Source organism: Hemicordylus capensis, chromosome 1 (genome assembly GCF_027244095.1).
Source record: "Hemicordylus capensis ecotype Gifberg chromosome 1, rHemCap1.1.pri, whole genome shotgun sequence".
Taxonomy (NCBI): Eukaryota; Metazoa; Chordata; class Lepidosauria; order Squamata; family Cordylidae; genus Hemicordylus; species Hemicordylus capensis.
Genome location: NC_069657.1, coordinates 346,359,995 through 346,375,515, shown reverse-complemented (window position 1 = coordinate 346,375,515; position 15,521 = coordinate 346,359,995). Strand labels below are relative to the sequence as shown.

Here is a 15,521-nt window from a genome sequence, read left to right as displayed (position 1 = left end):
CCTAGTTGGAGCAGGAGTACACACTAAGTTCCTCCCTTCCTGTTCTTTCTGATATTCAGTCATGACAAACATTTCTCATTATAAAATCAAGTACTGTATGATGCAGTTTCAGTCAGAATGACCCTAAAACAATATTAGCTGCAGAAGCAGAACCAAACTAAAGCAAATCATTGGATAGGAGGCAAATCGATGTAGTGCACTGAGAAAGCAATTGTCAAGTTACACAAGGAGGTACCAAGATGTTATTTTCAGTTACTCCCTTTCTTCACTAAATTCTTTTTGCCTTCAACTCTATGCAGTCCTCCCACTAATTTGTTGCTTGAACTGAAGTGCACTGTAATTGCTCTAGTAAGGGGGCAATATTTTCTACTTTATGCTTGCATGTCAGAAAAACCTATTAATGGCCACAGTCTTCTCATTTGTGTGCTTGTGTATGGAACACAAAGAGAAAGCACATTTCCATAAATAACATATGGGTTTTACAGTGAGCTGTGTGTTTTATATACCAACATCTATTCTAGTTGGTCAAGGAGTCATACAGATCTGTCAGGCAGGCATTGAGAAACTGTAAATCAGATAAATAGCAGAATACTGTTTTCTTTCAAACAGCTAGGAAAATACACACACATACACTTTGTTTAACCAACAGATAGCTAGCGTATTAATGGTTTTCCCAATTTAATACTGACATACAGTATTTTATTTAAACAACCTATTTCTAGTTAACCTCAACGTTTTTAGAAATAGTTAGCAATAAATATCATGAATTGGAATGCAAATGAAAACCAACTTAATTTAGCATGATAGAAAGAATGTAAATTGGTTATAAAGACATTAAAGTACTCTGAATGAACAAAGCAACTATTGCCTGCTAAGTGAATTGTGCATGTTCCGCATGAATTAAAACCTCTTGCTTGGGTTTAAAAGAAGTAATGAAGGTTCACAGTTTAGTAAAATAGGGCAATGTTACTCCAGTACAGTCTGGAATGTACTGGGGCAACAGAAAATGTTTCAAGATGATCATTATATAATGTATACATGACTAAATGCTTTCATTGTTTGATCTATAAAACTGTCAGTGTAACTTTGTGTTAAGAATCAGCAAATGCAGCATTATATCCAGATCATTACTGTGGTACACACAAGAAAGAAGAAAATCAGGCAACATTTCAGGGAGGGGTTAGCAGAAGACACTGCACTTTCTGTTTTCACCACAAATCCACTTTTCATAAAAAGTACAATACAATTCAGACCTACCTTAAAGTGAAATGCTTCACAGGAAAGCACACTCTTTAAAACAAATAAGTTTTTATAAGACTATATTAAATCTTTTAAAAAATCACAGGTGGACCTCGGTATTCACAGGGGTTCTGTTCACTGCAATTACAGTGAACAGCCATGAATTACCATGAATACCAGCCTCCCCCTTAAATTTTTTTTCAAGAAAAAACCCCCTGCATTTTGGGGGTGACACTGGATGCTCGCACTACACAGGAGCACTAGAGCATTGCGCTGGTGCTCAGTAAGGCCTGGACGGACAAGCCCACCAGCTGCTGTGCCCACCACTAAGGGGAGACCTGCTCGGCTCACCCCCCCCCACTCCCCGGCCACACACATGGCAGTGAAAATGGCTTAGATCCGTGTGGCGGGCGCGGAATGGCAGCAGGCTTCTGAGGAGGCCCCCCAGGACATTTGGAGTTCCCCCAAATGCAGGTTTCTTTCCCTTTTATCTTGAAAAATATTTAAGGGGGGCCTCCAAAGCCCTTCAGGTCCGGGCTCTAAAATTACCTACTGCACCAATTAGGCTGGCGGGAAGTAGAGTGGTGGGAAATTTTGGCCTGGCTCCAACACCAGTTTCCCACCCAACAGATTATTTCAGCTCTCAGAGCAGACAGTGTGAGTACATGACCATTCACTGAGCCAGTTCGTATGAATGTCCAGATCATATGTTCAGGGTGAGGACACACCAAGAATATGCCCACCCCGATATCACTAAAGGTCGTCCTGGAGTGCTATTGGGACAATCTTTAATTGCATGAGAGGGGTGATCATCTGAACTGCCCCTCTCACACTTCAAAACCCTGTTTTGGAGGGGGGCAATTCAGATGATCACCCCTCTCATGCAATTAAAGGCTGTCCCAACAGCACACTGGCACATCCTTTAGTGACGCCAGGGTGAGTGCCTTCTTGGCATGTTTCTGCCCTAAGCACATGCTCGAATCGGCTCAGGGTCTACAATGAACCTGTATGAAGCAGCTGAAGACTCAACAGAGACAGAAGACCCTTAGGATATTAGAAGCATGAGACCTATTTTCAGAAACATTCTCCAAAAACATAATTAGGAAAATTCACTTTTGAAAAACAAAACAAACCACCACAAATTTCAGAGGTGCTGTTAATATACGTACAAACACATGCTATGCCTTCACGAGCATGCCGGGGTTCACAGCCTGCACACTTCCAGCCAGTAGATCCAGGCTTGCACGTGCACTGTCCAATGACAGGATCGCAAGGAACAGTCAGTGAACCGTATGGATCACACTCACATTCTTGACAAGATCCACCTGGAATTCTTGGGTTCCCAGTGTAGCCAGAGGAACATCTACAAGTTGAAAAGTTGTAATAAAAAGAAAATTAAGTTTTAAGTATTTTCTGTGTAAAATGGTTTTCTGTGAACCATTTTAGTATGTGTGTTTTTTTAAAAAAAATTTCTATACCGCCCTTCATTTGATGACCCCAGGGCGATTAACAACCAAGTAAACACAGCAACAAAACTTCAATAAAAACCTCCTGATAAGATAAAACAAAACACAGCTATGATAAAACAAAACACAACAAAACACATGGGGAGAAAAGAGAGCCAGGGGGCCACTCACTGGCCAAAAGCCTGTATAAAAAGGGTGGTATGATTTCTCTACGTGACTGGGAGAGAGGGAACGATTGGATCCCAACCACGAGTATGTTTAGTTGACATGATTACTGGCTCTCCATTATGTAATGTAGGATTTGGGTGGTGTGCACAATATTTTCCTCTTATTAAAGGAGACCAATCACTATGCATACAGTCCACATTAACCACTATGGAAATATCAGAGGTACAGAGAGCCCAATCTGTTGTATACTTATTTATTTATCATATATGTGAAAGGTCCCATGGAAATGGAAGAGACACAAATTATATTATCTCGTCAAACTTTGTCCTGAAATGGACTATTCTGTATCTAAATACATACCTAATAGATTCTGCCTTCTTTTTGGAAATCTCATGACCTCATGAGCCAGCTTACATATTTCTGAATTGTTCTAACACAGTGCATTCCTTTTCTTTTTACTTCCCGTTTATTTACCAAAAGGTGCAACTAATACTGAATAGATCTGTCATCTGCAAGTTCTATCATGTACTAGCCATCATGGGCTTCATTTTCATAAGAAACAGATATTAATAATTCCAAATCCTTACTGAGCCTCACTTGGTAACTTTGGGTCAGTCACCAGCAGGCATCCAGACTATTCCAAGTGCAGCAGTGAATTCTAGACCATGGCTGCACTGGTGCATGCAGGGAAAGGAACAATCTCCCCTTCCTTCTGCAGCTGTCTGTGCCATCTGAAAACGTGTCCTGGAGGCCCAGGGACTAGGCCCAGGGACCAGGCATCCATAGTCTAGAACAGGGATTCTCAACATTGGGTCCCCAGATGTTACTGGACTCCCATAATCCCCAGCCCCAGTGGCCTTCAGTTGAGGATTATGGGAGCTGAAGTACAATTACATCTGGGGACTCAAGGTTGAGAATCCCTGGTCTAGTGCACCAGCACTTCTACTGCACCAGCACTTCATTAGTCAGGATGTTGGTCACTATCCCTTAGCCTAACCAACCATACAGGGTTGTTGTGAGGATAAAATGGGAGTAGGCAGCATAGTATATAACACCCTGAGCTCCTTGGGATAACAGCAGGACAGAAATGTAGTTTTAAAAAATAATGATTAGGAGATCATCTTATAAGATTATCATATTAGAACTACACTATTAATTGGTGATGTGAATCCAGTTATAGATTACAATAATTTATGAAAGTACATGATTGATTATGAAAGGGCCCCCTTCTCATTAGATTCACATTTTTTAAAAATAAAAATTTTTCTACTGTTTGCTTTCTAGAGTTGAATTCACTGCTTCATTCATTCTTATCCTAATCTTTACCTTTCAACACCTTACCTTTCACAGTACTGTCCTTCATATCCAGGTGGGCAAGCAGTACATCGGTAATCACGGACTCCTTCCATAACACATGAGGGACTAAAACTTAAACAGAAATAAACAAGTGTTCTAGTAAGAACTAATCTGCCTACTTTATTTTCACTATACCTACAACTGGACTAAATTTGGTCAAAATTGGTTAGTTCACAGTTCACAGTTCACAGGTTAACCCACTTGGGCCATAAAGGTTCATCCGCCCGCCATCTTGAATTGGGGTGGATGACATCATCACAAACTATGCATTTGAGGTGTCCCTATATGTTGCTACAACTGTACCAAATTTGGTCCAAATTGTTTCCCACTTGCACCTCAAATGCTCACGTGTCTCGCAGGGTGGGCAGAACCTCAGGGGAATACTCGTGAGTTAAACGGTCCGTAACCCAAAATTTGGCTTTTAAAAAGCCAAATCTGGCAACAGAGCATGTCTGCCATCTTGAATCAGAGCAGATGACATCCTTACAAACTATGTCCTTGAGCCGTCCATATGTGTCCCTACAGGTTCTGCTAGCAATTCTGTTGATGCCCTGGTTCAGACTTGTAATAATGAACTCATTAGGGCAATACAAATGATTGCTCCTAAGCACCCTCTCCAACCAGCTTCTAAATTAGCCCCTTAGTATATGAAAGAACTACGGGGGCTGAAGTGGCAAGGTAGATGGCTTGAGCGCAAGTGGAGAAAGACTCTGCTCAAACTCAACAGATTACAACACAGTGTGCATTTGAAGATCTATGCTCTGGCAGTGTGTGTAGCAAATAAACAGTTCTTTTCTGCCAGCATTGCTTCTGCAAGCTCAGATCCAGGAGAGTTGTCTAGGGTTGTGAGAGGGCTAGTACATGCCCTTCCTCCCCTGAATGAGCATTTGGATCCATCAGTTACCCGTTATGACATTTTAAATCAGTTTTTTGCAGATAAAATATCTCGTATTCGAGCTTAACTAGACTCTATAGTTACTGCAGAGTCTATTGTGGAGGTGTCTAGCAGATCCTCTTGTATGGTTAAATTGGATCAATTTCAGTTTGTGACTCCTGAGGATGTGGACAAGATACTTGGGACACTGCGCCTCACCACTTGCTCTCTTAATCCTTGCCCAACATAGCTTACATGATTAGCAGCGAGGTTATTGGAGAGGGCCTTGTTAAGTTCATTAATGCTTCTCTGCGGGAGGTCAGGATGCCACCTTGTTGCAAGGAGGCAATTATTAAACCACTCTTGAAGAGGCCTGCATTGGATCCCTCAGATTTGGGCAATTATAGGCCTGTCTCCAATCTTCCATGGTTGGGCAAGGTGATTGAGAGGGTGGCGTCTCAGCTCCGGGCTGTCTTGGAGAAAGCAGATTATCTAGACCCATTTCAAACTGGATTTCGGGCAGGCTATGGGGTTCGGACGGCCTTGGTCAGCCTGCTGGATAATCTCCAACTAGGAATTGACAGGGAGAGTGTGACTCTGTTGATCCTTTTGGATCTCTTGGTGGTTCTTGATACCATCGACCATGGTATCCTTCTGTGGCGCCTGAATGGGTTGCGAGTGAGAGGCATGGCTTTCCAGTAGTTCAGCTCCTATGTCTCAAGTAGGTTCCAGATGGTGTTGCTTGGAGACTGTAGTTCTTCAAAACAAGAGCTCTGGTATGGAGCTCCACAAGGCTCCATATAATCTCAAATGCTTTTTAACATCTATATGAAACCACTGGGAGAGATAATCAGGGGATTTGGTGCAGGGTGTTATCAGTATGCTGCTGCTGCTAATTATTATTATTGATACCCCAATCTATTTTTCCATGTCAAATTCATCAGAAAATGGCTTAACTTCCCTAAATGCTTACCTGGAGGTGGTATTGGGCTGGATGAGGGAGAACAAACTGAGGCTGAATCCAAGCAAGTCGGAGGTACTCATTGTGGGAGATCAAGACTTAGGAAGTGGTTTAGATCTGCCTGTTCTGGATGGGGTTGTACTCCCCCCGAAAGAGCAGGTACATAGTCTGGAAGTACTTTTGGATTCAAACCTCTCCCTGATTTCTCAGGTTGAGGCAGTGGCCAGGAGTGCTTTCTGTCAGCTTTGGCTGATTTGCCAGCTACATCCATTTCTGGAGACTTTAAAACAGTGGTGCATATGCTGGTAACATCCAGACTTGACTACCGCAATGTGCTCTACATTGGGCTTCCTTTGTACACAGTCTGGAAACTGCAGTTAGTTCAGAATGCAGCAGCCAGGTTGGTCTCCAGGGTTGCCCAAAGAGATCATATTACACCCATTTTAAAAGAACTACACTGGCTGCTAATAATTTTCCAGGAGAAGTGCAGGTTATTACCTAAAAAGCCCTAAATGGCTTGGGTATGAGGTATTTAAGAGAGCACCTTTTTCTTCATTAACCCCACCACTTGTTAAGATCATCTGGTGGTGACTCTAAACTGGGCCTTTTCTAGAGTTCCCCTGGGACTCTGGAAAGTGCTTCCTAATGAAGTTAGAGTTCCCCTTCTCTGAAAGTTTTTAAGACAACCTAAAAACATACTTGTTTGGTCAGGCTTTTAGTTTATAGTTTTAAAGCTTTGGTTTTAAATTTTTTATTGTATTTTAAATTGTTTTAATGGTTTTATACTGTGAACCCTGCAGGGACTTTTTTTTGTATGGGGTCGTATATAAATTATTAAATAAAAATACAAAAAACCCTGCACAAACTGAAAGCAGGAAACCGTGATGATGTCATCTTTGATGATGTCATCACTTCACATTTGGACTCTAAGGCTAATATGGAAAAGACCCACACCTGAAGATCGTTCTAGTCTTAGTTCTCGTCTTAAATGGGTTTGTGTAGTGTCTCCTTCTTTCCTCAGTTCAGAGTGGAACAGCATCTTAGGAATGAACCTGATGAAGCCAGCTGTCACCACCAAAAAGTTCATAACAAAATAAAACAACAAGGATGTCTTAAGGTAATATAGTATAGGTCTGGGGGGGGGGGGGGAATTTGCCACTTTAAAAGTTAGTGTTCAAGAAGTTAACAAAACATACCAGCTGACATCCTGACTAACAATGCACCTATTCTACAGATGCAATCAACTGACTTGGCAGTAACCCTGCAGGGGGTGAATTTCAACAATTTCCATTTCCCACAGAAGCCTCTATATCACCTGAAAATATGTCCCTGAGGGCCATGCAGCCTTCAGGGGTATATTTTCAGTGACACAGAGGACATCAGAGGCAAGGAAAGATTGATGAAAGTTGCCCCCCCCCACAAGTACCAGTAATATGTTGGTCAGCAACTTGTCTGCCCCACAGCATATCTCAAAAAACACCAGTGCTTCATTAGTCAGGATGATGACCACTATTTTATGTATAAAAGATGACCACCACTCTATTATGTATAAGCATATCAAAGTGAGTCACTCACAGCCAGCGTGGTGTAGTGGTTAGAGTGCTGGACTAGGACCGGGGAGACCCGAGTTCAAATCCCCATTCAGCCATGATACTAGCTGGGTGACTCTGGGCCAGTCACTTCTCTCTCAGCCTAACCTACTTCACAGGGTTGTTGTGAGGAGAAACCTAAGTATGTAGTACACCACTCTGGGCTCCTTGGAGGAAGAGCGGGATATAAATGTAATAAATAACAACAACAACAACAACAACAATTTGAGATTTATTTTAAATGAACACTGTTACCAGTATTGACCACATCAGCCCATGAATGTGCCTGCATAAGACTATTCAGTCATGGGTCTTAACCAACTACGCAAGTCTATTACAGGAATTTTCTGAAAGAATCTTTACAACGGGTGCACACAGAATTGTTTGAAACACTATAAACCCTGTGGTCATGTGGCTATCTGAAATGCAACTAATATGTTCAGTGGTTGTTGGAATATGAGGAGAGAGAAAGAGAGAGAGAGGAGGCACTCCATCTGGCCTGGATAAGAGCAGATACTATTTGACCTGAATAAGAGCAGATACCTTTCCAAGTATTTTTGCAGCAAATGCTGAGCCAGATTAATAATGCTGAAAAAGCATTGTGGCAGTTGCAGCTCCATACAAAAACTTCTCCTTTGCTATAGTGCAGTCAGCATCATCCTCTAACTTGCTTATAATGCATTAAATCAATAGTGCTTCAATGAGTAATAAAATTACACCTTTGCAAAAAATGTAAACAAATTGATCTACTACTCACAAACTCATTATCCAACACATTTTCAACTCAGTAAAAACAGACCCACCAAGCAATTCACATTCTCCACTGTGCCTTTTTTTTTTTTTTTAAAGCAACTCATCGCATTTGGAACTCAATGCTGAATCTATGGAAATAGGAAAACGTCTTAAAATGTAGAGACTTAAAAGTATTACTGGCTCACATTTAAAGAAACAGGGATGGTAACAGATCTGCCTGTGCTCCTGCGAGGATCTAAAAGAAAACACACCTGTGTTGCTGCGGAGGTGAGCCTGTTCTGCTCCTAACTAGGGATGTGCGAAACGTTTCGGGCACAGAACAATCTGTGCCCAAAACGACCAATTTCGGGTGATTCGGAGCCGAACCGAATCACCCCTGACGAGTTCCGATAAATTTCGGACCCAAAACAAATCACCCCGTTTTGGGTCTGAATTTTCCGGGTGTTTCAGGTCTCCATTTTGTGCCCCAGAAAAGTGCCAGCCTTGTCTTCTTCTTCCCCCTCCGTTTTCAGTTTGACGTCTCTTTGAATTTCCCGCCTTTTTGCCTCCATTGATTTCAATGCAGAAATTGCTTTCCTTTCACTTTAATTGAAAAGGTCCTGGGGCCAAAAGAGTGGGGTGGGGTGGTAGTGCCCAATGGGTGGAGGCTACCACCCCAATTACAGAGTGATTGGGCAGAGGGCTGATTTTTGGTGATTTTTTAGTGTCTATGGGGCAGATTGGGGGCAGAAAGTGGGATCTGGGGCAGAAGAGTGGGGTGGGGTGATAGAGCCCAATGGGTGGAGGCTACCACCCGAATTCCAGGGGGATTAGGCAGCAGGGCTGATTTTTGCTGAATTTCTGAAGTTTAAGCGTTTTTAAGGTTTCCCCCCTTTAGGTATAATCGCTTCACGTCGGGGGGAAAGGGGTGGCCTAGAGTGGGGTGGGGTTGGTGGTGGTGCGGGGTACGGGCAAGGAAGGTACCTGATTTTTTTCAAAGGATTTAGGCAGAGGGCTGATTTTTGGTGATTTCAGTTGTTGGAGTTTTGTTGCTTCTGAGGTGTTCTGAGTGTGGATTCTGTGATAGCAAATGAGATTTTCAATGACACACCATGAATCCACTCTCATCTGCTATCATAGAATCTAAACCTTAAAGACATGTGAACTTCAACAATTAACCAAATATCAACCCTCTGCCCAAATCCTTTGAAAAAATTCAGGTAGCTTCCTTGCCCCTACCTGGCACTACCACCAACCCCACACCATTCTAGGCCACCCCTTTCCCCCCGATGTGAAGCGATACACCCTCCATTCTACCTAAAGGGGGAAAACCTTAAAAACGCGTATACTTCAGAAATTCACCCAAAATAAGCCCTCTGCCCAATCACTCTGCAATTGGGGTGGTAGCCTCCACCCATTAGGCACTACCACCCCACCCCATTCTTCTGGCCCAGATCCCACTTTCTCCCCCCGATCTGCCCCAAAGACACTAAAACTTCAAAAATTCCCCCAAAATCAGCCCTTTGCCCAATCCCCCTGAAATTTGGGTGGTAGCCTCCAACCATTGGGCACTACCAACCGAATTGGAGGTGATTCAGGTGGGCAAAATTCAGGCACAGAACAGAACAGGGGTGTTTCAGTTCGGGTCCGAACCGAAACACCGAAAATCCGAATTGCACACCCCTACGCCTAACAACTCCTGTGAAACTGCACAATGATACTTCAATTACTCCCAATTGAAGTATTGCCACAGCATGCAACTGTGCCGGACTTATTAAGAAGTGAACAGACGCGCCTCTGCAGCAGCAGCAGCAGCACGAGCGTGCTTTTTAAATCTTACCAGCCGTGCAGGCAGATCTGTTACTGTTCCCATTTCTCTGCATAAGAAGTAAGTCAATTTCATTTAGGGTTGTTGAAAGAAGGAATTTTAAAATCCAGCCATTTTGAAGAGAGAAAAGCAGGACTTTGCATTCATCATTTCTTTATTTTTAAAAAATCTAGATTTGTACAACAATCCATAACCTAATTAAGCCAGGGTACTTTGATATAATCTGGCACTGACCCATCGCTCAGTGGTAGCACATTTACTTTGCATGCAGAAGGTCCCAGGCATCTCCACGTAGGGCTGGGACAGGTTTCTGCCTGAAGCTTTGGTGAGCCACTGTCAGTCAGTGTAGACAATACTAAGTTAGAGGGACCAATAGTCTGATCCAGTATAAGGCAGCTTCCTTATACTGGACAAACCTGACTCAAAGCAAAGTAAATGTAGTGTAACAGAAGGCATGTTTCTTGCAATGTACATCCAGTGTACGTACATCCAGTATATGTAACAATAAGGCATGTTTAAGTTACAAGAATATAGGTCAAAGGAACTTAACTGATTTCTGTATAAGGAAATCGGTTCCCTCCCCCAGCTTGCCTAGTTAATAATATTTGGAAGAACTGAAAAGACTGTATGCTCTGGTTGTATCCTAATTTGCTTTGCCATGAATCATCCTCCATGGGAGGAGAGCTGGTCTTGCAGTAGCAAGCATGAATTGTCCACTTTGCTAAGGAAGGTCCTCCCTGGCTTGCATTTAAATGGGGGACTACATGTGAGCAGTGCAAGATATTCCCATATTCCCCTTAGGGGATGGGGCTGCTCTGGGAAGAGCACCTGCATGCTTGCATGCTGAAGGTTCCAAGTTCCCTTCCTGGCATCTCCAAGATTGGGCTGAGAAAGACTCCTTCCTGCAACCTTGGAGAAGCTGCTGCTCGTCTGTATAGACAATACTGAGCTAGATGGACCAATGGTCTGACTCGGTATAAGGCAGCTTCCTATGTTCCAAAGAAGTTCTCTTTATGAAAAAGGAATTGAAATTATCAATTACTATTTCTCACTGCAGTCCTTTAGAATCTCAAAAATCTACTCCTGAGGGTTGGGGAATCCTCCAGAAAAGGATATGTGGCATGAGGTGGGGCTGCAGCAGGAAGACAGGATTGGTGAAAATAATGTAACTGGCAGCTCTTCTGTTCATCAAACAATCATTTCAATCCGACAGTCTATTGCAGACATATCTCTGACATCCACAAGGAACTCCACCACCTACAAAGGCTTACTGACCACAGGAATGCAGACATGGTACTGCCTTCCTCCACTGATGCACATGGGTCAATCTGAGACTCATAGCTAGAGGATGGTTGGAGGCCATATGAGGTATATACATATAAGATATAAACAGTTACCTCATATGAAGTTACATCCATCCATACAATTTACAATTCAGCCACTGTGTTAAAGGACAAAAATTATATTCAGAGAAAACAGTGAAGTATTGGGTTTTGCTAAAGACAGAGGTCAACACTGCATACATTGGATAGGTGTTTACATGTGAAGGTGAATATCAGCTCCATGGTGGAAGCTGGAGCACCACACCAGAAACATTGGCAGGTTCACACAATATGACCAATATCGACTTATCCCCCAAACCCACCAGAAGTTGGACTCAGCTTTTTTCATATCATCTGAATCCACCCATTGTCGGACACAGGATAAAAAATAGAGAGTGAGGGGAAAAAATAGAAAAGGAAAGGGAAAGGGGAAAAAGGTAGAGACCTCTCAGCATAAAAGTAATACTATTTTAAGTCATATTTGCAGAATAATAATGGGATGGGAAGGTCATTAGCATAACATACCCAACTAAATGGATTCAGCATGATAGCATCTCCTTTAAATTATTTGATTGTTCACAAGTTGTCCCAAACCAACATAACATTAAATAAGAATGCGATAAATTACAACGCTCATAGCAAGGCATTGTAATGCTTTTAAAGAAGCAAAAAATATGAGCATAAGTCTCTCTATGGCTCCCTTGTGACTACACTGAACTTGAGAGCTCTGTGTTAGCTTCACTTGTGAGAATAATTTTTATAATGTTCATTCATTATCCGTTGACAATTACATTTTCCACCCGTTATGAATTTCTACATAGTTAATTAGCCTGGAAGCAATTCCTAAAGCAAGATAATTTCACAGAGGTGGCTCAGGCACTATTTAGTGTGGGTTTATGCACTGTGTTTTTTGTGGTTTGTGTGTGTGTGTTTTTTTTTAAATCATGGACATTTGACCTAGGCAGACCACAAGGGAGATCTAAACTAAAGGCAAAGGTATATTTGTAATGCATTCTTACTTGTTGCTGGAAACAGCCAGAGGGCAGGCACAAGGTCGGCAGTCATTAGGAGTTCCTCTAACAATCCCATAGAACCCAAGAGCACACTTTTCACAGTGGTCACCACTAGTGTTATGACGGCAGCCCTATGAAGCAGAAGCAGTGAAGAGATATTTTGTGTAAGTCACAAAAAAACCAACATTCTTGGATACTGGAGAGATTTTAGGGATATGTGCATTTGTGATCATTGTAATCACTGATGCTTTTGTTATGGGGACTTCCTGCTGCAAAAACAACAATCCAAACAAAAAACAAAGAACATAAGAACTACCCTGCTGGATCAGACCAAAAGGTCCATCGAGTCCAGCATTCTCCAACAGTGGAATTTCTCTGAAAGCTCACAAGCAATTTGTCCCACCACCTGGTATCCAGGGGAATACAAAAGTCACAATACATTCTATACCATACATTCTATACTTACTAGAAATCTCTATCAAAAGTTTTGGCTCTTTATTTCAAATGGATAAACCTGGCCTACTTGACTAGCAAGCCAGAGGTTGCTGGTTCAAATCCCTACTGGTATGTTTCCCAAACTATGGGAAACACCTATATCAGGCAGCAGCGATATAGGAAGATGCTGAAAGGCATCAACTCATACTGCGCGGGAGATGACAATGGTAAACCCCTCCTGTATTCTACCAAAGACAACCACAGGGCTCTGTGGTCACCAGGAGTCGACACCGACTCAATGGCACAATTTACCTTTACCTTACTGTTCTCTTACCTTCCCCAGTCCCTTATCAGCCCATTCTATTTTCCTGCAAACATCATTACTGCCCTTGTATGAGGTTGTTAGTTTAATGTTTTCATTGTTAAACATGGCACAGTTTAGTGTGGAGTAAACAGAACATGTGCAAAGGAGATGTGACAAATCAGGTTTCCACAGCACATGGCTGCTGCATATTTACAATTACATCTATCTAGTCCATACTGTTTGGCATTTTCCACTGTAAAAGTGGATATATATGCAGCAGAACATATTTCCTGAACTGTGTGAATAAAATAAAATTTTCTCTTTTCTTTTGCTAACAGTGGTGTATCTAGGGTGGAGCAGGCAGGGCACGTGCCCCAGCCGCCACATGAAGGGGGAGCGCTATTTTTTAAAATTTAAAAATTTAAAGAACAGCTGCCAAAAACAAAATGGCCACCGTGCACGCTCAAATGGCCTCTGTGAGGCCCTAGACCATGTCAGGCCTCACAGAGGCCATTTGAGCATGCACGGTGGCCATTTTGTTTTCGGTGACCTTAAAAAAATATATTTTAAAAAATGGCCACCACACATGCTCAAATGGTCCCTAGGCCAGCGGGGGGAGGGGGCAGACACCCCCCCAGCCTTTAGGAAGCCCCTCAAAGGGGCCACAGATAAACAATAATAATTTTTAAATTTAATATAATATAAGTCACTGTAAACATATTCAGTTTGGCACTATGTACAGAGAATCAGGGCTTCTGAATACTGAACTGCAGCTTATGAGCTAGGATTGTATTCATTTGCTCTTACTTTGCTTCTTGTGATAAGTGAGTTCAATGTGACGTCTTAATAATATGGCAATTAATGGTGAGTTTGTCTTTGAATCAGTGTGAAATCCTTAGCATTAAGGCCACTGGGAGTTTCTTGCTCTCTTTCTCTCATTTTAATTGTCTTTCTGAAAGACTAGAATATATTCCAAGCAGTGACACAGTTTACTCTGCATATCCTATAATTATTTTAAGAGTATCTGGGAAAAGTAACATTCTCAATTTATTTTTAACTTATGTAATAGTGATGCTACAATGCATAGTAGAGAATTAGACAGGCACTTCTGTTTAGTTTTCCAAGTACACCTCCATATAGTATCTGGATATTTCATGAGCCCCAGCATACTGAAATTTGTAGTTTTCCAGCATTTTTTTGGTCTGGCTACGTCCACTGCTAAATAGTTTTGAAAGATTAAAAGATTAATGAGCTTGACTTGTATTTTTCAGCTGATATTATGGTAAAGTTATCTGAAAGATGGGTGTCAGATGTTTGGATAGGGGGTGCAATGTAAGTGCTTGCCCTAGGTGCTATTTTCCCTAGATACGCCTCTGTTTGCTCCGTAAAATACTTTGAGGAATTTTATTTTTTATTTTCGGTTGAAAAGCACACTCTCGCGCTCTCCCCCCCCCCCCCCCCCCACACACACCCTATAACAACAACCATAATAATGGATAGATCTTCTAATAATAATAAATACAAATCTGTTATCCAATGGCTGCCATTTTGAACTCTATAGAAAGAGAAAATAATATGGAAAAGCATAAGCTCTATACCTGACATGTTGAGGTTTCAGGATCACATGTGTCACTGTGTCCATGACACTGACATGGAACACAGGCACCTAAAGCTGGACCTGGCCTTCTGCCAGGGGATGTAGAAGGAACTCTGTAGAAGCCCAGGGAACATGTCTGCAAGAAGATAGGGGAATACACAGCTTCATTATAATGTGGATAGGGTAGGAAGGATTAAAGAGGACTGCAAACATATCTTCATCCCCAGTATTTTGACAAGCAATCTGCCCTTCCCCATTCCAATAGCAAGCCTCAAGCTGTTTTACAAACAATACACAGTGCACTTTAGAAGTAACAGAGCCAATCCTAATTGAAAACTCAGCTGCCAAATCCCTGGGGTATCACAACAGCACCAGGCTTTAATGTTGTAGCTTGAGAAGCCTTTTATTCAGATGCTCCCTCCTTGTACGTCATGCATCCATCCATCCCACTATTTCCTGAGAAGGATGCTTTAAAAAAGAAAGAAACAAATATTGTTCTGTTGGCTGTGCAAAGTGAGCAGAAGCACTCTGTTTTCCCATTGTCTTTGGTGTGTTTTTCCGAGATGACAAGCTAATATCTGCCTACACACTGCCTGATAGATAATAAGAAAATGCCCAACGATACACAGCAAAATAT

The 15,521-nt window shown here is 42.0% G+C and overlaps 1 protein-coding gene across 12 annotated transcripts in view; it reads right to left on the bottom strand.

Moving 5' to 3' along the window:
- LAMA2 (laminin subunit alpha 2) overlaps positions 1-15,521 on the bottom strand; it is a 759,697-nt gene that overhangs the window by 148,419 nt on the left and 595,757 nt on the right. For 11 of the 12 annotated variants that reach the window (XR_008313916.1, XM_053286200.1, XM_053286222.1 and 8 more), the window contains 4 exons: positions 14,886-15,020; positions 12,555-12,679; positions 4,215-4,301; positions 2,409-2,602 (listed from right to left, as the gene is read on the bottom strand). Coding sequence is in view for 11 of the 12 variants with exons in the window: in XM_053286200.1 (XP_053142175.1) it covers positions 2,409-2,602; positions 4,215-4,301; positions 12,555-12,679; positions 14,886-15,020 (541 nt within the window). In the remaining variant the exon portion in view is untranslated. The remainder of the gene's footprint in view (positions 1-2,408; positions 2,603-4,214; positions 4,302-12,554; positions 12,680-14,885; positions 15,021-15,521) is intronic. The other variant, XM_053286175.1, reaches the window with a different exon arrangement.